Source organism: Mytilus edulis, chromosome 2 (genome assembly GCF_963676685.1).
Source record: "Mytilus edulis chromosome 2, xbMytEdul2.2, whole genome shotgun sequence".
Classification (NCBI taxonomy): Eukaryota; Metazoa; Mollusca; class Bivalvia; order Mytilida; family Mytilidae; genus Mytilus; species Mytilus edulis.
This window is the reverse complement of record NC_092345.1, coordinates 105072460-105097828: the sequence shown is the minus strand read 5'-3', so window position 1 is coordinate 105097828 and position 25369 is coordinate 105072460. Positions and strand designations below refer to the sequence as shown.

The window sequence follows — 25369 nt, the reverse complement described above, 5'->3', positions numbered from 1 at the left end:
GTCACATTCTAACAATGTCAAATAGTGTGACTATGTTAAAATATGCACAAACAGCAGAATAGAATAAGATATGAAAATAGCATTACAACAGCATGGTGCAAATCTAATGCAAATATCTCATAACATACTCGCTGACTATTTCATAAATACCAACGCGTAATTCTGATTCTATGCCTAAAATAGATTTAGTGTCGATAATAGACGTGTATTATTATATTTCTATAATTAACAAAATTAGGTTAACGATTGTATTTATTCAATCAATAATTGATGAGAGATTTTGAATGATGAAGGAAATTAAACCTAGTTTGACAATTTAGTTTGCTAATTGTGCTAAGTTTATGGCAAAGGTAGTGTAAATTACTCGACACACTCGATAATCTTGGTTTTATGTTTCATTTGAAATGCATGTTCAGAAACACAGAATTCATATTTAATCATTGAACCTCATGAGCTTTAAATCTCGAATTAATATATCACACAAATCATATTTTATCAAAGTTATTCCTAAGTTGTAATTCGTAATTTATGATGATTATTTTGATGGGTTGGTATTTAACATCAATGTGCAAAGATTACATGACTTTGTATGTTCAAGACGAGAATACATAAGAAATGTGGTCAAACCAGGAGGATGTTGGGAAAAAATAAGACCAGAAAATAAAGGCTGTATAAGAAATTTGAGGTGATTCAATATTTTAAACAAGAATAAATGTCTTCTGAGCGCTATATTTGGTGTGTTATTTTTTAATACCAATCTTAAGAACGAAATAGCATTTGAGTGTAATAACGTGTCTTTAAAGAAATCGTTGCAATTCTCTAGAAACTATTTTTCAAGTAAGGAATATATGTAACGGAGGTATTATTAGGTTAGGTAAGAAGGTAGCTTCACAAATCCTGATTTATAGTTGCATTCAGATAAAAGGTAAAATAACAAAATTACCGAAAAAATGCAAAATCCTAAAGTCCTTATCAAATGGCAAAATCAAAAGCTGAAACAGTCCATCATATTGACACCATTATGTGAATAAAACAAATACAGACATGAATAGTCAAAATGTCAAAATATGGTTACAGCTTAGAGCTAAAGAGATTTTGTTCGTCGTAAAAAAAATATGATTCTTTCCATGCAGTCATTTCAATTGTTATTTAAAACTATAATAGCTTGCTTTTTTCAACTTCGGTGGTTAACAAAGAAAACAATTGCACTAAATGGTCTTCCCTGTATTGTTAATTACTGACAAAACCAGGGAATTTCATTGGCAAACTTTTTATAACTCTACATAGTATTACGTGTTAGTTATAATTTACAGAGTAATAGCTGTCTACTAGCAGGTATACATTATTTTACTTTACAATGAATAGAAAACGGAACTTTGACCGTCTTTTGTTTAGATTTTAGTTTCGGAAAAAAGTTTCGCGAAAGTAAAGGGAAAACGGTACTATTTATTCTGCAATAGGCGACAATATTAACATTTTCTAAATTTACCACTTAATAAGATAAAAACCTGGATAAAACAGATATATGTTGTGTTAGTACTTTATTATTGTGTTTTAAGAATTAAAGCCAAATAGTATCATGACCAACTTCCAACGGAGTTTGTTTACGTTATCCATGCCCACTGTCATTTTGCACCAAATTTATGAAATTTTGCAAGTCTTTTCGAATAATTCTCTAGAAATTATTTCAATAGGTTTCAAAGTTTATATTGTAAATATACACACTGCAGTTATTCATAGATAAATTAAAAATATATTGTACCCTTACATTCAATCACATCGCTCCTACACCTGTCTCGGGTACACAAAAGGACAACCTAATGCTGGGAAAATTAAATACTACCGTTTTCCCTATAAGAGCATGGTTTCTGATCGGATCAAGAGGTCAGTATAATTGAATTACGATTGTTTTTTTTAGATTAAACAAAAATTTAAACAAAACATAAGGAGCAATTTTGTTTAGAAATTTTTCTTCTTTTTATATTTTTGTGATTCTTGGTCAATCAAATTCAAACATAACAGACAGAGAATCCGGGTGATATCAAATTTGTGTATCAGTTCCATTTTTTAGGACTGACATCATATTCACATATTTAGTTCTCTTTTCTGATAAATAAAAGCATTTATAAATAACAAAGCAAACAATTGTTATACTATGATTAAGTCCATAATATTCAACATCTTCAAACTGTGTATCCTATTACAAGATTTTTAAGACAAAAAACAGGTTGACCAATATAAAGATACATAAATATTGCGTGTAGTAATGTCCATTAATTTTATTTTTACCAATGTGCATTCAAGCTATCAGATTTGAAACATAGCTCACAGTTTTCACTACTTACTACTTTCCAGCGGTTCAGATAATAGTTGATAGCTAAAATATTATGCAATAGTTTCCATCTGAACATTTTTCATCTATTATCTTTTTAAAAAAGAAAGGTAAAAGATAGAGTTTTATTAATGAAATAAATAATATTTTCGCATATTATAGCAAACATTCTCCATTCTGATTGTTATATAGGTCCCTGACTAGACGAATGTAAAAATGTGTACGACTTCAAAAACTTATTCCATTAGATATATCATACATGTGTATTCAAAGTGATTATAAAGTAACGACGTTAAAACCCTTTGACTATTTTCGATGAGTAGTCTATGAATCTGTGAATGTCACTGTCATACAAGTGAGAAGTTTAGCTAGCTATAAATATAGATTCAATCTACCATTTTCTACATAAGAATATGCAGGTGCAAAGTAAGGAATATGACAGTTGTTATCCATTCGTTTTCAATTTTTCTCGGAGTTTAGTAGTTTTTTTATTTGACATTTAAGGATTATAATTTGATAAAATTTGCCAAAAATTGATTACAGTGTGATCCAGTTATTTGTTTCGGGTGTCGCTGGTTAGGCGTTTATAGACGAAACGCGCGTCTTCAGTATCAAATTGTTATATTGGTATATATATATATGAATACTGTTCATTTAATTTCTATTACTGATTTGGTTATATTTCATATGTATTTGAAATAGTTACACAAATGAAGGTGTTAATCATATGTTCACCATGCTGTTATTAGATAAAGGCAGATGTGGTGTGAGTGCCAATGAGACAACTCTCCATCCAAATAACAATTTAAAAAAGTAAACCATTATAGGTTAAAGTACGGCCTTCAACACGGAGCCTTGGCTCACACCGAACAACAAGCTATAAAGGGCCCCAAAATTACTAGTATAAAACCATTCAAACGGGAAAACCAACGGTCTAATCTATATAAACAAAACGAGAAACGTGAAACACGTATTTATTACATAAACAAACGACAACTACTGTATATCAGATTCCTGACTGTTTATTTTAATACAAAATGCAATATTTCAATAATTAAGAAGGTTGCTTTGATGTTTAGGCGTATTTTATAGAGAAGCATAATAAATACTGAAAGTCAAATTACCATGAACTGCCTCCTGTATTAAAGACAAAAGTAATAGAGTCATTAACTTTCTTCAGACGTGATTAATGTTTTCAGTATCCCAGCTGTATTATTAATAATTACAAACTACTCATGCAGTATTCCCAATTCAACTAAGTAAGATCAATACCTACATGTACATTACTTGTCACGTGATAAAAGACACTGAAGAAAATACCGAATACTTTAATGTTGCAATATAATTTAAATCTTTATGAATTTCAATGCCTAACAAAGATTTACACTTTCTACAATTTCTATCAATCCAAGTTATTATGAAGACGGATATTAAATGCAATTATAAAATCCCAGGTGATGCTTATAGGCACTCCAAAATAATGAATTTTAAATCGGATTTTCGCTTTTTGTTGACATTTTGTTATATATAGGATCTCATAATTTTCATATGTTTTCCTAATCCTTATAAAGTTTAAGTGTGAATAGAATTTGTAATAAGATTTAACAAATTGTATTGTCTAAATCAAAAGAAGGATTGGATATAATATGATACACTTTATAAAATTGTGAGTGTAAAAATGCAAAATGAAAAAGAATACACAAAGATAAGATTTAGGCTATTAAAAATTAAAACAATATAAAGCAAGGAATCGTTTTGACAAGAGTACAATGTAAATAATTGTGTTCCTCTTTTGTTAAGGAGTATTTTGTCCATCACTAGTTTTCCTGTCAAACGTTTCAAGCATTTCGATTTGCAATACATTGGTCTATGTGCATTCCACTTTTTTTTTGATTTTGAAGAAGCATGTTATCCTTGTAATTCATAATAGCTTTCCACTCATTTCACTTCTCATCTTAAAAAAGCGCAAACTGTCATACATTCTAAAAGCTTACCAAACCTTAAATAGACTTATTCACAAAGGATGTAGTTACGATACTGTTGTCATTAGTTATCAAAGGTACCAGGATTATAATTTAGTACGCCAGACGTGCGTTTAGTCTACATAAGACTCATCAGTAAGTAAACAGGAAATTTATAAATTGACCACATTATTGATATTCATGTCAACACCGAAATGTTGACTACTGGGCTGGTGAAACGTCCAACAGCAGTGGCATAGACCCAGTGGTGTAAATAGTTATCAAAGGTGCCAGGATTATAATTTAGTACGCCAGACGCGCGTTTCGTCTACATAAGACTCATCAGTGACGCTCATATCAAAATATTTATAAACCAAACCAGTACAAAGTTGAAGAGCATTGAGGATCCAAAATTCCAAAAAGTTGTGCCAAATACGGCTAAGGTAATCTATGCCTGGGATAAGAAAATTCTTAGTCTTTCGAAAAATTCAAAATTTTGTTAACAGGAAATTTATAAAAATGACCACATTATTTATATTTATTTCAACACCGAAATGTTGACTACTGGGCTGGTGATACCCTCGGGGACGAAACGTCCACCAGCAGTGGCATCGACCCAGTGGTGTAAATAGTTATCAAAGGTACCAGGATTACAATTTAGTACGCTAGACGTTCGTTTCGTCTACATAAGACTCATTAGTGACGCTCATATCAAAATATTTATAAAACCAAACAAGTACAAAGTCGAAGAGCATTGAGGATCCTTAATTCCAAAAGGTTGTGCCAAATACGGCTAAGGTTATCTATGCCTGGGATAAGAAAATCGACCCAGTGGTGTAAAAAGGTATACATCAAATTTAAAAACTTTATTCCTTGCTTTTTTTTATACAATTTTATTCTTCTATATAAAACCCACAAATAAAAGATTTAAAGAATTACTGGAACTGAATCATTACCCTGACAGATACCTGGTTATATTAACATTAACTATGACGTGGAATCGCGCGTTTGACATCATACAGGTAGATCAAGTATCAAGAAACACAAAAGGGCATATTAACAAAGAATTAGCAAATATGAAAGACAATAATACAAAAATTATCACATAAACAATAACAGTATGAATCATTACCCTGACAGATACCTGGTTATATTAAAATTAACTCTGACGTGGAATCGCGCGTTTGACATCACACAGGTAGATCAAGTATCAAAAAACACAAAAGGGCATATTAACAAAGAATTAGCAAATATGAAAGACAATAATACAAAAATTGTCACATAAACAATAACAGTATGGCTGGATGTATAAATACCGAGCCACGTCATTTGTATCAAAGAAACACGAAAAGTCATATAGACAAGGCACATTAACAAAAATAAAAGATACAAAAAAATAGAACAATAAAACAATGAAAAAGTAAAATCACCAAAAATACTGAACTCCGGAGAAAATTCAATCGGAAAGTCCCTAATCACATGGCAAAATCAAATGACAAAACACATCAAACGAATGGACAACAACTGTCATGTTCCTGGCTTGTGCAGGCATTTTTAAATGTAGAAAATTGTGGATTGGAACTGGTTTAATAGCGCAAAACCTCTCACTTGTACGACAGTTTCATCAAATTCCGTTGTATTTACAACGATGCGTGAACAAAACCGACATAATAAACAGAATAGTCAAAATATGGGTACAGCAATCACTGTATTACAATCTTAAAACAAACAATTTTACAAAAATCACAAAAACATCTATCAAATTAAAAACACATACATTGCGTCGGGTATCTGTCTGACGTCACAAAATTTGTACGTCACACAAGAAGGAAATTTGTCGTTCAATGTTTATACAAAACAATTCTATAATTTCACAGGGAATGCTCTCTGAAACTGACACTATCAAGATGCTTGCTTTTTTTATTGACAACATATTTTTAACGTTCGGAGGACGTGTTTTTCAAAAAGACTGTCGGCATTCCAATGGGAACCAATTGTGCCCCTCCTTTTGTAGACTTGTTTCTTTATTATTATGAAGCTGACTTCATACAGTTGAAATCATCCCTTCGTAAATTTTGCGGACGCCATCACGAGTTGGTTGACCGTTATGAATTAACCGTTTCACAAATGCTATCGGATATGTTCCTTACTTCGTAAATACAATCCCCTTCCCTTTCATGAATGTAACCTACCTAATTAGACTGTTTACCGGATTTGTTATAACATAAGCAACACAAAGGGTGTCACATGTTGAGCAGGATCTGCTTACTCTTCCGGAGCACCTGAGATCATCCCTAGTTTTTGGTAGGGTTGGTGTTGGTTATTTTTTTATTTTTCTATGTTGGGTGGTGTGTTTTATTGTTTGTCTGTTTGTCTTCTGTCATTTTTAGCCAGGCGCTGTCAGTTCATTTTCGATTTATGAGTTTGACTGTCTCTCTGATATCTTTCGTCCCTCTCTTTGGCATACAGGGTTTAAAAAGCAAAAGTATGTAAGAATTAATTTCAGAAATAGACCGAGATTTAATTGTTCAGAAGTTCTTTGGAATTTCTAAGAATCCTCAAATGGTTAATACTACTACGCGATTAAAATAATATTGTCATTTGTCGTTCAAAGTATTTTCTAATTTATAATAGAACTATAACATAATGACATATAATAGAACAATAACATAATGACGGGATCTTGGATTTTAATAAAGACAAATAAAAGAATATTATAACACTTCATTACGACAATAAATAACGTCAGTGCGCAGGATCTATACTTCAAGACCATTGTGTATTATTTGTGAATTTGAAATATCTATCAACAAGGTCTTGGTACATTCCGATGAATCTTTTTAGAAAAAAGGACGAGACGGTTTTTGGATTACTCCTTGTTAATCAAATTTCTGCTCAAACACTGGCGACGTATAACAATACAACAATAAGGACCAGCTGAAGCCCCTCTCCGGTCGAGGGATTTACACGAACCGATGGTGACATATTTGTGGTTTTATTCTGTTTTTACTCCCTAGTTGGTCTGTTGTCTCTATGCCACATTCCCTATTTCCAGAAATGATGTCAACACAAAGGTTGCAATAAGGAATTTGAATTAAACCTTAGGAACTTATTTATGACTATAGCTGTAATGTATAATAAATGCAGGGACATAAATTAATTATTTGATATACAAAACTGGTATATACATTTTTTTTTAAATTCATTACGGTATATTTACAAATCAAGGGTAACAGTTCAAGGAACGATGTTATTTTCAGCATTTCATTCATCGTCATATTAAAAAAAAAAACGATGAAACAAATCAGTATTTATTGATGTGAGAGCAAATGGTCTTAACTACTTGATTGCAAGTAATATGTCCACAACAATTCTAAGCACGATGCCTATTGTTTCTTAGACTTAATCCTAAAGATCTTTTAAAAATTATTTCGCACACAAACATAAGGAGTCTATTTATTTATATCATGGTCAAATTAGTATATGTATAAATATCTACTGTTGTAACAATTGAGGGACATAACACCTAGATAGTAAAGAATGGAAACGCCTAGATAGTATAGAACGTAATTGATGATAATTAACAATTGTCACATTGTGCTTTATAAATATATGCAATCAATATATTTGCGATTGTCGCTTGAGAAGCCAACATATGAAAAGGTATATGGTATGTTCAATAGTTATTTGTTAATCAGTGCTGAAAAGTAGCTGCTTATAAATTGTTTCATTTGTGTATATGAATAAAAGGAGTTGTGTCAATACTTAGAAAAACAAATCAAAGAGGACCAATTAAACAACTGAATAGTGGAATAGTTATTATCTAATATTGCATCTTTGAAAATAACGACTTGTTTGTTATCAGTACAAATAGACAATTTTCAACAATTACGACATTATTTTAATGCATAGAAGTGATGTTTTGTGTTTAACAAAATAGAAAACTGTAATATTCAAATTGATTCAATAAAAAAATCAACATCCAGAACAGAAATATTGGTTGTATATAGTGCTTATCAAGGATAAAAAGAATAATGCTGTCTGTTAACTTATCAATGACAGAAGTCACAACTGACGCTAACTTCAGCTTTGGACTTGAAGGAGTTTTTACCGGACGCCCGGAATATGCCGTAATCGTTCCAACAATCTGGGCTCTACTCGTTATTCTCGGGGTGATTGGAAACGGTTTGGTAATATACACACTGAGTAAAAATGGAGAAACAACAGCCACAAATTGCTATATTGTTAATCTAGCTATCGCTGATCTAACATTTCTAGTAGTTGTAATTCCATTCACTGCTTCATTTTACGCAACACCAGTCTGGATTTTTGGAGATTTCATGTGCAAATTTGCCATGTATATGATTTACGTAAGTATTATTTTGTTATAATACCTGTTATACACCTGATTATATCATAAAAGAATAAGTGTTAAGACCCATGTTTGTTCCGTCTACTAGAAAATTCAAAGGTATTTCGAATCAGATATTGTCAAACATAAACCTGTCGGACATCTGTATTTGTAGTTTTTAATTTTGTCTTACATACATGTTTTTGCATTTGGGTATCTTTTATAATTATGCTAAAGATTAAAAAAAATGTTAAAGAGTAAAAAATATCTTTTTGAGATAAATCCTTCGTTAAATATTTATTTTTTCCAAAAATGAAGCATAAAATGACTACTTAAAAAAAAGTTCAAATATGTCATTTTCGACATATTCATGACATCATAATGACATTATTAAGACGTCATAAGTTATTGTCATGCTCTAAAGTGTCCGAATATATCAACCTGTACATTTGACCATACAATTAAAAGTCTGAATGATTTCCCATATTTTGCAGTTTTGCAGACAAATGTATTCACCTATTAGATTCAATGATAGTTAGATACACTGTATCATACGTTATCATTCGAGATCGAATCATGCTAGTCGTGTTACATTTCAGTATTTCTTGTGCATTTTAACCGCTTAATAGTTAATGTCTGTCGTCTTTCGAAATACGCTACATTTGTACGGTGAATTTTGAACTGATGCGATATTGGAACAACTTGCTTGACCGACTTACTGACCTAAAGATCTATATATATACTATGAGTGTATCTAAAATGTTTAATGTTTCCTCACATATTTGGAACACTCAAATACAGATAGCTATGCCTACAGGGTAAACACAGATAATATTAATAAACGGAGTCATTTCGTGCTTTTTCAGGGTGTATGTCTGAAATGAATATGATTTATGAATATTCTGTTGAAATTCTTTATGGTCATATCACACTTACCATTGCAGCGTAATCACGCACCCTTGACATTTAAAAATGTACTTTTGAACGTTCGCGGGGAAGGTTAATCCAGAATACCGCTTCGGACGAACGAAATATTGCATGTTTTCAGTTTAACCAAAGCAATCATAAAGTTTTAACCAAGGCTTACCGTTCTTCGATTATTATTTATATAATTTAGATGTATCTGATCTGCTTACGGTATTCGTCTGTACTGTCCTTGATAAATATATACATATTCTAGATGAACCTGATTTCAAATCGTGATGTCAGAATTAGCCATTGCATGGGCTGTTAACGTAGAGAATTTGGTACGAGGAACGCTATGAAAGTCCCCCTAACATCGACTGGGCATTGCGATGCACTCAGGTAGCACTTCCATATATGAAACGTATTGTGCAATTAAATTATAGTATAAATAAAATGTAAACATTAAGTAATACAGCCTTTAAATAGATATATATGGAAAAAAAAGGATACGTTAGGACTTTTCTGTTTGATAGTCCATGTGTGCATATTCATACCAGTTCAGAAATATATATGAAAAAAGGATACGTTAAAACTTTTCTGTTTGATAGTCCATGTGCGCATATTCATACCAGTTCAGAAATTATTGAGATATTTCTTATGCACGCATTCTTTGCGCCGACAACTTTGTGAAGCAGTTTTACTGAAACATTGTGCAAAAGGCCACCATTATTAATCTTTGTTAAATAGATATTAATGATTTCTGAAAATATATCGCTTAAACTGAATGACTTTCTTTCTTTTTCACGCAAACCGCTGACTCATTGTCAGGATTTGGAAATGCGCAATTTGTTTATTACAAATGCTACCATTAATGTTGTTACTACTTTATACCATATTTTGGTGGTAACTGCATGGCATTTTTCGGATATGTTATGGGAATAAGTTTACAATGTTGCCTTGTGTATACATATAACACATCCTATTTCTCTTGTACAACTATTAAAAATCAAATGGAAGAGATATTGAATACACACATTTTCACATTTGTATATACAAGGTTTATTTGTTACCCAACCAGGAAACGGAGAACGCTTTAAAGAAATGAAAGAAACGCATCTGAGTTAATGTTTAAATATATATGTAGAGTGCTACATTATGATTCCCGCACAACAAAACCTACTTGAGTAATAGATATTATATATATCTTATTTGTCTCTGTAAATTATTTACTTTTACTGTCTTGTCCATTTTTTGAAATATCCTTCTGGCGTGTAATGGTACTTTACATTCCACCATTGTGTTATTGTGGTGTTTTTGTTTTTGTTTTTAAGGTAATTAAGATTATAACACAATGTTGCCAGCTGTACCCCACATTTTTGTCAATATAATTGAATTATATACGACTGTTATACAAGTGAGAGGTTACGCTAGCTATAATACTACATTTATGTTGAATCCACTATTTTTGACATTAGGGAAAACAAGTAAGAAATATGACAGTTATTCTATGCGTTTGATAAATTTTAGCTATACTATTGCCATCTGATAAGGAACTTTCCGCATTTTTGTTATTTTACTTTTTATTGTTAGTCGGAAAAGGAATGACCATATTTCTATAACGTTTAGATCAATATAAACAGGATTTTTTTGTAATTGATTGACGTCGTGAAATGACGTAAAGGACAAACAAGCATGTTGCAAATGCAGCAAATTGTTCAAAATAGGTTGTATTTATTATTTCAATCGATGTCCTCTGTTAATACTAGAACCCAATCAGTTCATTATATTTTCACACATGTCCGACAAATTTATTGATATGTTATGTCATGAGTAGATAACGATTTATGTAAATCTTTGTGGATTGAAAAAAAACACAATTGATCTAGAAATGGTGATTTCTTACATATGAACCGGGTAATTTACCAGATAAGGTTATAATAACATCGATGTTAAACCATGATATGCAACCACTTACGGGAGGTAATTTTCTAAATAGTATAAAATTTGAAAAAGAATAAGAATTATACTTTGTAAATTTATGCCTCGGAAGGACTGCTTTTGAATTTACCTTATTATTTTAGTTGATATATTGTTTTAAGCCCCAGTCCCACTAGACCACGATCGCACCAAAATAAATTTAGATTGCGGTGAGATCGCACTATGAGCGGCATGAAAAAGAAAATTTTCGTTTCAATCACGTTGCTACTACGTCCTCATTACGCTTCTACAACGATCCGGCTACGATTATTCCATGTTCTCACAACGCTTAGCCTGTGACTTCACTACGATCATCACGATATTTCTACATTCATCGAGTCTTCACTACGACCATATCACGATATATCCGATTGTAACACGATCTTACCACGCTTCTACTGCGATTATAGCACGCTCTTACCACGACCATACTACGATCATATCACGTTCATACCGCAATCTTACAACGCTCCGTACAAAAACGTCAACATTGTGTTCCATATAAATACTGTATCATTCCTTCTATTTTTCATTAATATGTAGAGCGTCTCGGAAACAACGCACTCATGCAGCCAAAATCTATGTAAGGATAAGAGTAGAGGTAGAGGCAGAGGGAAATCTGATACTAAAGAATCACGATCCAGTAGATATATTTCAGACCGACCAATCCAACCTCAATCACAACTTTTTGCTGGTGCATCAAGATCAAATGACGATGCTTTAATGAACGTTAATGGGGATGAAACAGATGTGTCAATCATGGCTATGTCGTTGACGACAAAGGACAAGAGGTCGAAACTACATACAGACATATAAAAGCTGCAGAGCTTTTATAAATTTTATAATTTTACAATGACAATTTGCATGATAATCGTAGTATGAACGTAGTCAGGTCGTAAGATAAGCGTGATGTGGACGACATGGGCGTGCTAAACTCGTACTATGGTCTTGCACAGCGTGGTGTAATCGTGGTATAAACGTAGTATAGATGTAGTGGAAGCGTGTTTGAGTCGCTATAAGAACGGGATGGTCGTATTGAGGTAGTAAAGTCGCTGTTAGATTATAGCGCAGGCTACCCGACTAGAATCTTACTGCGCTCTCACTACGCTTCTACTACGACCTGATTTCGCCACGACCATACCACCCTGTTTTGAACATGTTCAAAATTGGCCACGCTCAGCACGATCACGAAGATCTCACAACGTCCGTACAACGACCTTACTGAGATCTGCACGATCCCACTACGATTGTCCAAATTTTATTTTTTATGACAGATCGTAGTGCGATTGGGCCTAGTGGGACTGCGGTATTAGATTAGTCTTCCTTAGAAACGATATACATCCATCACTTGAAAACACGTGGTGTAAGAATTATAAGCACAAGATTCTTAAAAACTAATGACAAATACTATGTGAATTAGATATCATCGTTGACTGAGAGAGTTTGAACCTTAGTTTCTGTATACTTTTTTTTTAGTTAAAGATTAATGAATAATTGCATTGGTCGGTAACTCGTATACTATTTTACTACATTTGTATACCTCGGTAACTTTTTTATAAATTATTATATATGGTATCATAAAGCCATTTTCTTCTATTGTTCAAATTTTAAAGAACACGGCACGTTATTGTATTTCAAAGTTTTGGCTTTGCTAAACGTACGACAATATTCCACAATACCCGTTAGCATATTGATATCAGGAGCAGCCGTCTTTACAAATTAAAAATTCGGTAGCAAGCGTTAAAGAACCATACCCAGTATTCAAACCCTTCCCACTTAACAAATGGAAAAATAACACGATATCAAGATTATTTGAATGAAAAGAACTACAGCATGTTTCTTAAACCGATATTCAGGACTGTTTATTGTTTAGTCTATCTTTTTATTCAATTTTTTTGTCGTATTTTATAAATAAACTTTAAGAAAAAGGACAAAGTCCTTGAAATATTGATAAATGATTAAAAACAGACATTTTAATGATCTAAGAAATTTACTGAGAAAATATCTTTTGGAAAAAATAAAGACCTATGAAGTACAAAGATCACAGTGGTTTTTAACGACATTGTCGTAATTACAAGAGATTATTATGAAAACATCTTTGTGCGATAGAACCTGCACTGTAGGTGATGTTAGCAAATAAATTGTTCAAGCACAGTTTAGACTGACATCTTTGTCGATAAAACAAGAGCAGTTTAATTTTTCTGAAATGCCATGCTGTTTAAATAGGGAACTGACCGTGTACTAATTTTAAAATGCGATCAGCTCTTATAGATGTCATTTCATCAACCCGCAACATTATTGTTAACTAAAATACAAAAACTGGCATGCGCTTACGATTTTCTGAATACAACTTTTTAAAAGAAAAGCACATTATTTGCCTGACCCACACCAGGAACATTCAAATGAAAATAAAACCACGGGATCTGAAGTAAATAATTTAAACTCTTTTGTAATAGAAACTAACTAAAGATACAGTCAACTTTGCATTTGCATGGTTTCAATTTTTGCACTTTATATGTAAAATAGCATTTGCAAAACATCACATACAATGATATAAATAGATGCATTTAAAATTATAATAAAATGTATAAGACACATTGGTGAGATACCAATAAACATGAAAGAGCTTTCTCTGATCTAAATATAGGATATCATTTGATAGTAAATCGAAAGCTATTTAAATCGTAATCAATATAATATGATGCAGTTGTACAGTATGACACAAATATTAAATAAAAGAATTTTGTAGTACTATGAGAACGTTGCGTAACTTCATTTCGCTCTTACAAGCCATACTGTGTGTTCGTCAATAGCAAATTAAGATAAATAATATCATCTAAGACAAAGAGAGGCAAAGATACCAAAGAAACATCCAAAAACACAATTCCAACAGAAATGACAAAAACCGACAAACGACCAAAAGATAAACGATAGTTAAAACATACAACATATATTAACAATATAACCGGGATTTTATCGGGATAATCAATAAGAGAATATTTTCTCTATCATAGTTTTTTTCTGCATTATTTGACAATTATGCCGCTTGGGTCATTTGTCAACTTCATACAATTATACGACATAAATGAATTTTCTAGTAATTAATTAGAAATGAATTCAATAAATGTTGATCCTGGTCAAATATGTATTGTTCAAAATAAATGGAAATCAAATACGAATACGATTAATGAAATTGTAAATGAACGGGATTGTAGGTGAATTTTTCTTCTCATACAGTTATTATATCATATAACTGAAAGTGAATAAAATTATTATGTATTAATGAAGTTCCATCTAATCTTTTTATTTCACTGAGTTCTAGTGATTAAGTGGGAAAAGCTAAAAACACCAAAGGGAAATAAAAAAATGCTAATCGAAAATAAAAAAAGTTAAAGAGCATTGAGGACCACAAATTCCAAAAAGGTTATGCCAAATACGGTTACGGTAATCTAAGCTTGGGATAAGAAAATCCTCAGTATTTCGAAAAAATCATAATCACCTGCTTGTATATTCACACTGTTCAGACTTCATTAACAGAAGTGTGTGTCTGACTTCAAAAACTTACAAGAAAACAGATTAACGAAGAAAAACCACCGAAGATTCATATGTTTATCTTGGTCTGCTGTTTAATTACAACGGAAATTTCTTTCAAGCTCGAAAAAACTGGTAGACCAAGCTCAATAAGCATTTTATGCTCTTTACAAGAAGATACAAAATATCTCACTCCCGATTGATCTACAGCTAAAATTATTTGATGCATTGGTTGTTCCTATTTTGACCTATTCTCCGGAAATATGGGGGTTTGAAAATAAAAATAATATTGAAAAATTACATCTACAGTTTTGTAAGCGCATTTTGGGGGTGCGATCCTCTACGCCAAATTTTATGGTGTATAGAGAACTTGGAAGATTTCCACTTGAATTGCAGATCAAGTTAAAAATGGTATGTTTTTTGGCACAAGCTTGCAACAAACGATAAAAAATTATCGGGTAAACTGTAAAAGTTACTTTGGTACATGCATGAGCTTAAAGGTTATAATTTCAAATGGTTTAACTATGTAAAATCTGTGTTTAATGACTGTGACTTTTGTGAAATATATAATATCCCGGAGCAAGTTGATTATAATTATAATAAAACTAATGTGAGGCAGCGTCTCAAGGACCAGTTTAATCAAAAATGGTTCTCTGATATAAATAACTTATCAAGGGGGGGATCTTATTTACACTTTAAAGAAGAGTTTTGCTTAGAACCATATCTGTTAATAGTTATCAAAGGTACCAGGATTATAATTTAATACGCCAGACGCGCGTTTCGTCTACATAAGACTCATCAGTGACGCTCAGATGAAAACAGTTAAAATGCCAAACAAATACAAAGTTGAAGAGCATTGAGGACCCAAAAATTCCTAAAAGTTGTGCCAAATACGGCTAAGGTAATCTTAAGGCGGTGTCATAGAGTAAATATATGTAAATTAATGGTATGTAATACAAAGCTTCCCATTGAAACAGGAAGATGGAGAAATGTATCACGAAATAAGAGAAATTGTCCACTTTGTAAAGCTGGTCTTGGGGATGTGTACCACTATATATGGATATGTACCAATTATGAAGTTAAAGATTTAAGGGGGGAAGTTCATACCTCCATATTATTTAAAATATCTAAATGTTAAAAAAGTACTGGGCATGCTTAAATATTGTAATAATAATGTGCTGTCTAAGCTGTCAATTTTTATTCAAAAGGTAGAAAAGATGCTTGTCTGATTTAAAATTGCAATAAACAAAGATTTATTTCTGAAGATGTATAATTTAAAAATGTATACTGTATGTATTATGAAATATGTTGTGATTTATATTGTGTATAATATGCTCCTGTTACGCAGTCTTTTGCGGCTGATTTTTCTTTAATAAACTATGAACTATGGAATTCGACATAATTTTAATGGTCACCATCACTTATACAGTGTGTCTGTGTCTAAACTAGATAGCGACATGTTTTTGTGGTCTTCACATACCAGAAGAATCGTTGGATCTGTTTATTTAACATGTTTAACGATAGTGTCATATTTCAGATTGTGTGATATTTGGAGTAAAATTTGAATTTAAATTACTGGTGATTTATGCAAAGTAGCAGCTACTCAAAGTCTTACTTTCTCTTGAGGAACATACAATTCCACAGTATGTTAATCTAATTGATTTGTCTCTAATAAAGGCAACAGTAGTATATCGCTGTTCTAAACCCATAAATCCATGGACAAAAAACAAAATCGTGGTAACAAACTTAAACTGAGGGATACGCATTAAATGTAAGAGGAGAACAACGACATAACATTAAAATGTAACACACACAGAAACGGACTAAGCATAAGACCAAATCCCATGAAAATAACAAATATAACATCAAAACCAAATACATGAATTTGGGATAGATAATTACCGTGACACGTCTTATAGTAATGTGAATTCACACTCAAAAATAAGAGAAAACAAACGACACAACGGAAACACAACGTTAAAGTGTAACACACACAGAAACGAACTATAATATAACAATGGCCATGTTCCTGACTTAGTACAGGACATTTTTAAAAGTAAAAATGGTGGGTTGGACCTGGTTTGTGGCATGCCACACCTCGCACTTTAATGGCAATGTTAAATATAACATTAAAATGACAACATAATATTACAGGACTACAATACAAATAAATAGGAGAACGTATTATGCAAAGAAACACATGAATAATAGATAACAAAAGGCATCAGGTTTAACATTCAATACGCCAAAAGCGCCCCTCGTCCACACAAGACTTACCAGTCATGCCCATATATAAAAGTTCGAAAGTCAAAAAAAGTAAGATGTTGTACAGCACTGAGGATCAAAAGTTGATAAAGGTTGTGCTAAAGACGGCTAGGGTTTTTTGCTTGTGATAAGAACATCCTTATTATTTAGAACAATTTATGCTATTGCAAACAGAAAATTTTACAAATGAATATCAAAGATATACATGATAAAACTGAAGTCTTAACTAATTACAGAAAACAAAACCTACGCTCATATGACTAATATTTTTACTTTTTTTTTTGTTCAACTTTTAATCAGTTTAATTATTTGTCAATACTGTTTATGTTTTCCAACGGGAATTTTCAATATAAGTATTATGAGTCTTTATCAATAAAATGGTCGTATCAGTATTTGCACAAAATTTAAGATATGCATGTTTCTGATTTAATATCCCTTTGACGTTGAAACTAAGACAGAGATTTGTCCAGAAACACATTTGTTTTTTGTCGTATATGATTTAAAGCGTTATTTTTTGTCGGAGCTTCGTTGTTACAGACCTATACATATACGACGTGTTTAAATGGTATACATATAAACATAGTATAACAAATCTGTACATATTAAGAATTAGTTCGAATAGCAACTATAAATATCTTATTTAACAAGGGTGCAAATAACCTATTATTTGAAAATAAATTGTTCTGGAAGAATGTGATATTCTTATATATGATAAACCAGATTATTTCTATCATTATTAGTGTTATTATAATAGTCACAACATCCAGACCATTCAGATGGGAATTTAAAACTTAAAACGTTTCGATGAGAACCGGCTAGACATCGCAGAGTTTAATTTTTAAAGGAGCTATGTTTTTCCTTAGAACTCCCACTGATACAAGGTCTCTCGAGTGATCAATCAATGCTGGAAAACTGCTAGTTTTTATTGTCTCTGATTGTTCGAAGAGTGAATAGATATTAGTTTCGTATAATAACATTACTTAATCCACAAATATTGCCTGAAGTATAAGTATATGTGATTATTAATGAATTGCACCCAAGTGAATATATTGCATATAACTATTATTTAAACAAAAGTAATAATAGTTTGATAATTGCAGCTACTTGGCCCATCAGGAATTAGTTATAAATGGTAACAGAAACAAAAAAATCACTTTATTAAATTTGTTAAACTGTAATGATTATAATAACCGATCGACCTGTAAAATGTATAGGAGTGAATTGCATAACGATAGATTTTGCCATGATTATAAAGATTTGTTCTAATGGTAAACATGTGCTTTTTATTCGTGTACAAAGAAAGGAACATTGCAATAAAATAAGAAAATCAGGAAACCTATAAGCTACATACAAAGTTGTGAATATACATAACACTTAACATTTTTCAAAATGAATCTCTTACTTATTTTTATATGATTTTAGTTTTATTAAGATTTTTATGGAGTAAACAAAGAAAAACTTTAGGTTTATTGATGGCTTACGAGACGTATTGATGGCTTATAAGACGTGTCATGGTTCTTTTCTATCCCAAATTTATGTCTTAAGTTTTGATGTTATATTTGTTATTCTCATCGGATTTTGTCTAATGCTTAGTTCGTTTCTGTGTGTATTACATTTTAATGTTGTGTGGCTGTTCTCTTGTATTTAATGCGTTTCCCTCAGTTTTAGTTTGTAACTAAGATTTGGTTTTTTTCTATCGATTTATGAATTTCGAACAGCGGTAAACTACTGTTGCCTTTATTTACGAAGCAAATACAAAACTCGTTTGAAATCATGTAAATACACTTGCAATTGCTTGGCCTGTTATAGAATATAATGAAATCTAGTTTGCAAAATAATCTATTGAAATAAATATTTGATATTTTTGAAAACATTCAATTCTTTCGATCTGATGCCCATTGCATATATACCAAAGTTATTTTCGATTTATACCTATATTATGTGTGTCTTTTGGTGTAGCTTTTGTGACTTAGATTGCAAAAGTGTTAGTCTTTGTTGTAAATGCTTTTTTTCGTGAGTAATTTTGCGCTCACTGCATCATATACACATGTTTTATGTGATCCCGTTTCATGTTTAATTAAATAACATGGAGTAAATTTTATATTTTTGTATGCTCATTTTGTGACACAAAACAGCATATTGACTAATGTCATCTTTGCCTTTGGAAAGTTGAACCTTAGTGTTTCAAATGTCTTAACAATATTAACAGTTAACATGTAATAAATACAATGTTTAAAATGTTTAATATTATAGAATGTACTTATTAATTGTAATAGTTATTATACTTATTATTGTAGTTAAAGTGAGTGTTAAATCATATTACTAAGATTGTGGATAACTTGCGAGGCACTAAAGAGTTCAGATTAAAAGGGAGATAATGAACTTTTGTATAAAACCAAAAGGTGTTAGTTCTTAAAATGTGAATACTGCTAGTTTATAGTACCTGTTGATGTATTCTATTCTAATATATCGATTGTTTCTTGTATAGCTGCATACAGAATTTTTTTTATCAGAAGCTTATGTATATATAAGCGATTCATAGATAACTATCTGTATTGATATTAATTGGAATATGCGTTTCCCTTCCGAAATAGTAATTTGGTATAACATATATGAAACGCACTTATTCCGATTATAAAATGTATTTTGATTGATGTATATACAACGATATTTAAGTAATTTATTAAACATGCAAACCAAATGAACCATAAATGAAAATGTAACATTTTATTTTATACTTCTACCGTTATAGACGTATGTTATATAATCTATCGATTATGACGTGTTTTTGTCCTTCAAACAAATGAATCGAAAACATACAAAAGTCAATAGTTTGGTGTACTAATTACGTATAGTGATGACTGAAACATATTTCGTATCCGTGATCAATTAAAAAGTCACTTGGTGAAAATGACTTGTCAAATTATTTTAACATGTTAACTACACAAATGAAAAAAGGTGGAAAGAGTATCGATTCATCGAACAATTAGAAGGCTAATCTTTTATCTGAATATGTTGACATTTACAAAGAGTTTTTGTTGGTGTTCGTGTTACTTAAAAATGTTTGTCTTTTTGTATTCTTAGTTTGACTCATGAGTTTTGAATGCTCCCTTGGTATCTTCAGCCTTTCTATATTACGTAAATACTGGAAATGATTCTTTTCTAGTTTCATCTGATAATGCACTGGTAACAAACGATGTTTCAGTGTATGCCAATTTTTTGTACGTACTCATTATATACAGTGCAAAAGAGTTATATTATTTGAAAATAAGGGAAGGGAACGTATGGTAAATCAAATCATGCCCGTTAGCCGTCTGAAGATTATGAAATTTTTTATCAAATCTAAGTTGTTTTTTTTATATAAAACTAGTCTTTTCTTTTACTCCTAAACGCTAAGTGCTTATAAAAAAGTACCAAATACACATTTTCCCCTCAGTTTAAGTTTGCAACCCGGATTTATTTTCTCTCAATCGATTATGACTTTCGAACAGCGGTATACTACTGTTGCCTTCGTTATTTTTTCAAATATCAACCATCTATGTAATACACGTAGCTAGTGCATTTGTTATTCAGATCTCGTAAGATAAAATAATGCAAACTAACAAATACTCCCTTCAAAAAAAAAAATTTGCCAGCACACATTTTTCTAAAGAAAAACAACAATGTTTTCTACATTAAAAAAAGTGCTTGTTCAAAGTTAGGAATACGATAGTTGTTATCCATTTGTTTGATGTTTTGGAGTTTTTTTATTTTTGCCATTTAATTAGAGACTTTCCGCTTTGAATTTTCCTCGGACTTCGGTATTTTTGGTATATTACATCGTTTAGCTTCATATCTAATTTACCCTAGATTTAGGATACAAACATGTTTTCCTGAGAGAAAAAAAACTAATAGCAAAACTACTCAATAACGGTATAAAGATATTTTAACGGCGATTTTGTTATCATTATATGTCTGATTCATTGATGGCTATAAACATTGATTGTTAGAGAATTGCCTTATTCATAGATTTTCGTATGTGCTTTAATATATATTTGGACAGTTTTAACAAAATATTCCAAAAACACTTTTAAAAATATTATCCATTTTCTTTAAAATTATATTTCTGATTGTTTGTATACATTGTCAACCAAAAGACATTTACATCAACAGTTATAAATAATAAATAACAAACAACCACTAAAAACCGGGAGTGAAATCAGGTGCTTCGGAAGGGTAAGCATTTCCTGCACTGTAAACGACACCCGTCGTGTCATTTCTTTGTTCAGTTCGGTAATGATGGAAGGTTATTATGACTGAGGAAGAATACCAGATATGATTTCTGACAAAAAGGCAACAGTAGGATATCGCTGTTCGATAAAACATTTTCACGATATTCTTCTCTTTTAAATATAAAAAAAAGTAAATGTACAAAATCATAAAATAAAATGATAGCCAAGCCACATGTCTTAAGAATACAACAACTCTTTCGACAAAAGAAAATGATTGTACCAAGTTATGAATACGACAGTTATTACCCATTCGTTTGATGAGTTTGAGCTTTTGATTTTGCCATATTATTAGGGACTTTTCTTTGAGATATTTTAATGGCGATGTTGTATTATTGTAATGCTGCTGATTCAGCGATGGGTATAAACCTTTTAAGTTAAAGAATTATTCTGTTCGTAGAATTTCATATGTCTTTAAATATATTGAGACAATTTTAACAAAATATCACAATAAACACTCTAAATCATATTTTTGATTGTTTCGATGCATTCATCATTGTGTTTCTACTATATCTTATATACACAACTGTTCACTATTATCATAACTATAGAAAAAAGTTGCGGAAGTCATTTGAATCATTTATCAATAACAATCTAAATAAGAAAGTATAATTTTTATTACCACTTTTACCTGTTTAGAAAGGAGATCCTGATAATTCCTCTCTGTTCCTTTCTTAATTAATTTATAATTAGAAATATAACAGGGAAGTCCGGTGTTTTCTGTATATGACCGACAGACAATTATAATTTCCTTCGCGTAATTACTATATTTGGTAAGCACAGTATAATAGAATAAGGAAAAGCGAAATTTCCGATAATGAAATAATAATAGAGTTCTAGATATTCATTTCATTTGTTCAAATGAAAGTTCGCTCGTTATCTCCACTGCTGGTGAAGATTTATTTCCCCTAGTGTATCACCAGCCCAGTAGTCAGCACTTTTTGTGCTGACATGAATAATCATTGATATGGTTATATTTATAAATTAACTGTTTACAAAATTTAGAATTTTTGAAATACTAAGGCTTTTCTACCTCATGCATAAATTACCTTAGCTGGATTTGGCAAAACTTTTAGGAATTTTGTTCCTCAATGCTCTTCAACTTCGTACTTTATTTGGCCTTTTAAACTTTTTTGGATTCGAGCGTCACTGATGAGTCTTTTGTAGACGAAACGCGCGTCTGATGTATATACAAAATTTAGTCCTGGTATCTATGATGAGTTTATTTCCCTTTCAGTCCTCAATTATATCATTTTGTTTTATTCTGGATAAAGGGTTTAGTAAATTTTTAATTTGAAGGCCAGCTTGTGTTTTTTTTTTTGTATTGATATACTTTTTATTATTCTCTCATGTTTTATGTATTTTGTAATTGATTCTTGGTATTCTTCTGGTATAATTACTATGATACGGTTTGATCAGTCACCAATCAAAACACTAATTACATAAATTTACAAGAATTAATATCTTTATAAATACTGTATCCAGATTATTCAGTTCTGTCTCTTTCATTAGGTTGCTAAAAAACAAAATCAGTAAGAACTCGTGCTTTTTGTCATGTAGGTGAAAAGCAATAGAAACATATATAGTTTTTTAGTTCAAACTTACCTACAATTTATTTTTTGATATTGGGAAGGAAGACGACAGTTTTGACTACAAAAGCTTGCATCTGTGTTTCTGTATTCTGTATTTAAGACAAATCATAGAATAGCGGGAATTGACTTGAGCGAAAAACAGTAACAAATGTAATCTAGATATTTTAAGGATCGAGCGGATGTGGATGATTACTCGATTGGGTTAAAACAAAAAGCTAAAAAAAATGCTTTTTATTATTGAATTTTTAAACAAGAATATTACCATCGTGGTATTTAAAATTTATGTGTTTCAATACATTTTGATTACAATAATGTAACTCTTTGTGTATCAATACCATCTTCGTCACAATAATTTAGCTCTTTGTACAATAAATAATGTAGCTCCTTGTGTTTCTATATATCTTTTGCACAATAATGTAGCTTCTTGAGTATCTACACATCTTCAGCTTTGCAATATATTGCTTCCAGTTGATATACTTCGAATGCACCATATGCAGATTTCGAAATGATTTCCTATTTAATTGTTCATTACGTTTAAGCTGTGAATGCTTTGCTATTAATTAAGTGTGAGTTATATGTAACCAAGCAAGGCCCTTAATTACATTCAATCAGATCCAACCTTTTCGGTTATGCATTTCGAAGCGCATACAAAAACAACACGTCCAATAAGCATATATGTATTCCTAACCACGAAAAGGCCAGATGTTGTGGATGCTTTATCCTTTTTTGACGCCAAATATGTTATGGCGCAGGTAAACAAAGCATCAAACAATATTATTTTATATGCAAAAATGCAAATTACAGAAAAAATGGGAATTAACAGCATATCTAGAAAGCCTGCATGTACCCATACATCATTCCCGAAATGGAAGATTTTAGAAAACAGGTATTTTCTTATGTAGAAAATTGTGAATTAAACATGATTGTATACCTTGTACTTGAATGACAGTCGCATATGCAGTGAGCGGTTAAACTTCACGTAAATCAATGAGATATGAACACAACTAATCATATAGTTATCAAAGGTACAAGGATTATAATTCAGTACGCTAGACGCGCGTTTCGTCTACATAAGACTCATCAGTGACGCTCATATCAAAATAGTTATAAAGCCAAACAAATACAAAGTTGAACTGGAAGATTCTTTTCGTGTATTCATTGTTTCCTTTGTATCGACTCGGACTTCTCGTGAACTGAATTTTAATGTGCGTATTGTTATGCGTTTACTTTTCTACATTGGCTAGAGGTATAAAGGGAGGGTTGAGTTCTCATAAACATGTTTAAACTCGCCGCATTTTGCGAATGTCCCAAGTCAGAAGCCTCTGGCTTTTGTTAGTCTTGTATGATTCTTGATTTTAGTTTCTTGTGTATAATTCGCAGTTTAGTATGACGTCCATTATCACTGTACTAGTATACATATTTTTTAAGGGGTAAGCTAAAGGACGCCTACGGGTGCGGGAGTTTTTCGCTACATTGAAGACTCATTGGTGGTCTGCTCTATGGTCGGTTTGTTTTCGCTTTGACACATTCACCATTTCCTTTCTCAATTTTATACATAAAAAACTTCAAACTAGAATCTTATTTATTCATTTATACCATTTGCCTAATTGTATGATGTTTCATATCTCTATCAATACATTCCAGTTTCGAAAATTTTTATCAAACTAGCAAAAATCAGTAAACTCATAATGTATACTAATATTATTTAATTAGATGGCAATGAGTATGCTCCGTACGCAACGTATAGAACTATACTAATCTAAATGTAAACGGGGTCAAAAACTATTAACCATGAATGCATTTATGTGTTTGACGTTGATAATATACGATATGCTGAGAAACTTGTGATCTGTTAATTATTTACCCTCTGAGTAAAAGGTTTGATCTTTGATTCGCTCGGAATCATCCTCTAAAAGAGTAAAATCAAAATATTTATCACAAAGATTAATGAATTTTTCTTATCAAAGTTTTTTGACGTCATAAAGAGATGATATAGAAAACATGCACGACAATCATATCAAAAATCAATGTATTTGGACGTTAATATAATTCGATAAAATGGTATTCGAAATGATCACTCGGAAGTCATTTAGTAATATTCATTAAACGTTATGAAGTGAGATGTCCAGATAGCTATAAAACCAGGTTTAATTTTCTACCATCTTCTACATAAGGAAATCCCCTGT

General features: G+C 31.4%; 1 protein-coding gene across 1 annotated transcript in view; it reads left to right on the top strand.

Moving 5' to 3' along the window:
• The first annotated feature begins 7989 nt into the window (after positions 1-7989).
• The window catches only part of LOC139513795 (galanin receptor type 1-like), a 66520-nt gene continuing 49140 nt past the window's right edge, over positions 7990-25369 (top strand). Inside the window, exon 1 of the mRNA XM_071302606.1 lies at positions 7990-8663. Within this exon, the coding sequence (XP_071158707.1) occupies positions 8328-8663 (336 nt within the window). The 5' untranslated portion in view covers positions 7990-8327. The remainder of the gene's footprint in view (positions 8664-25369) is intronic.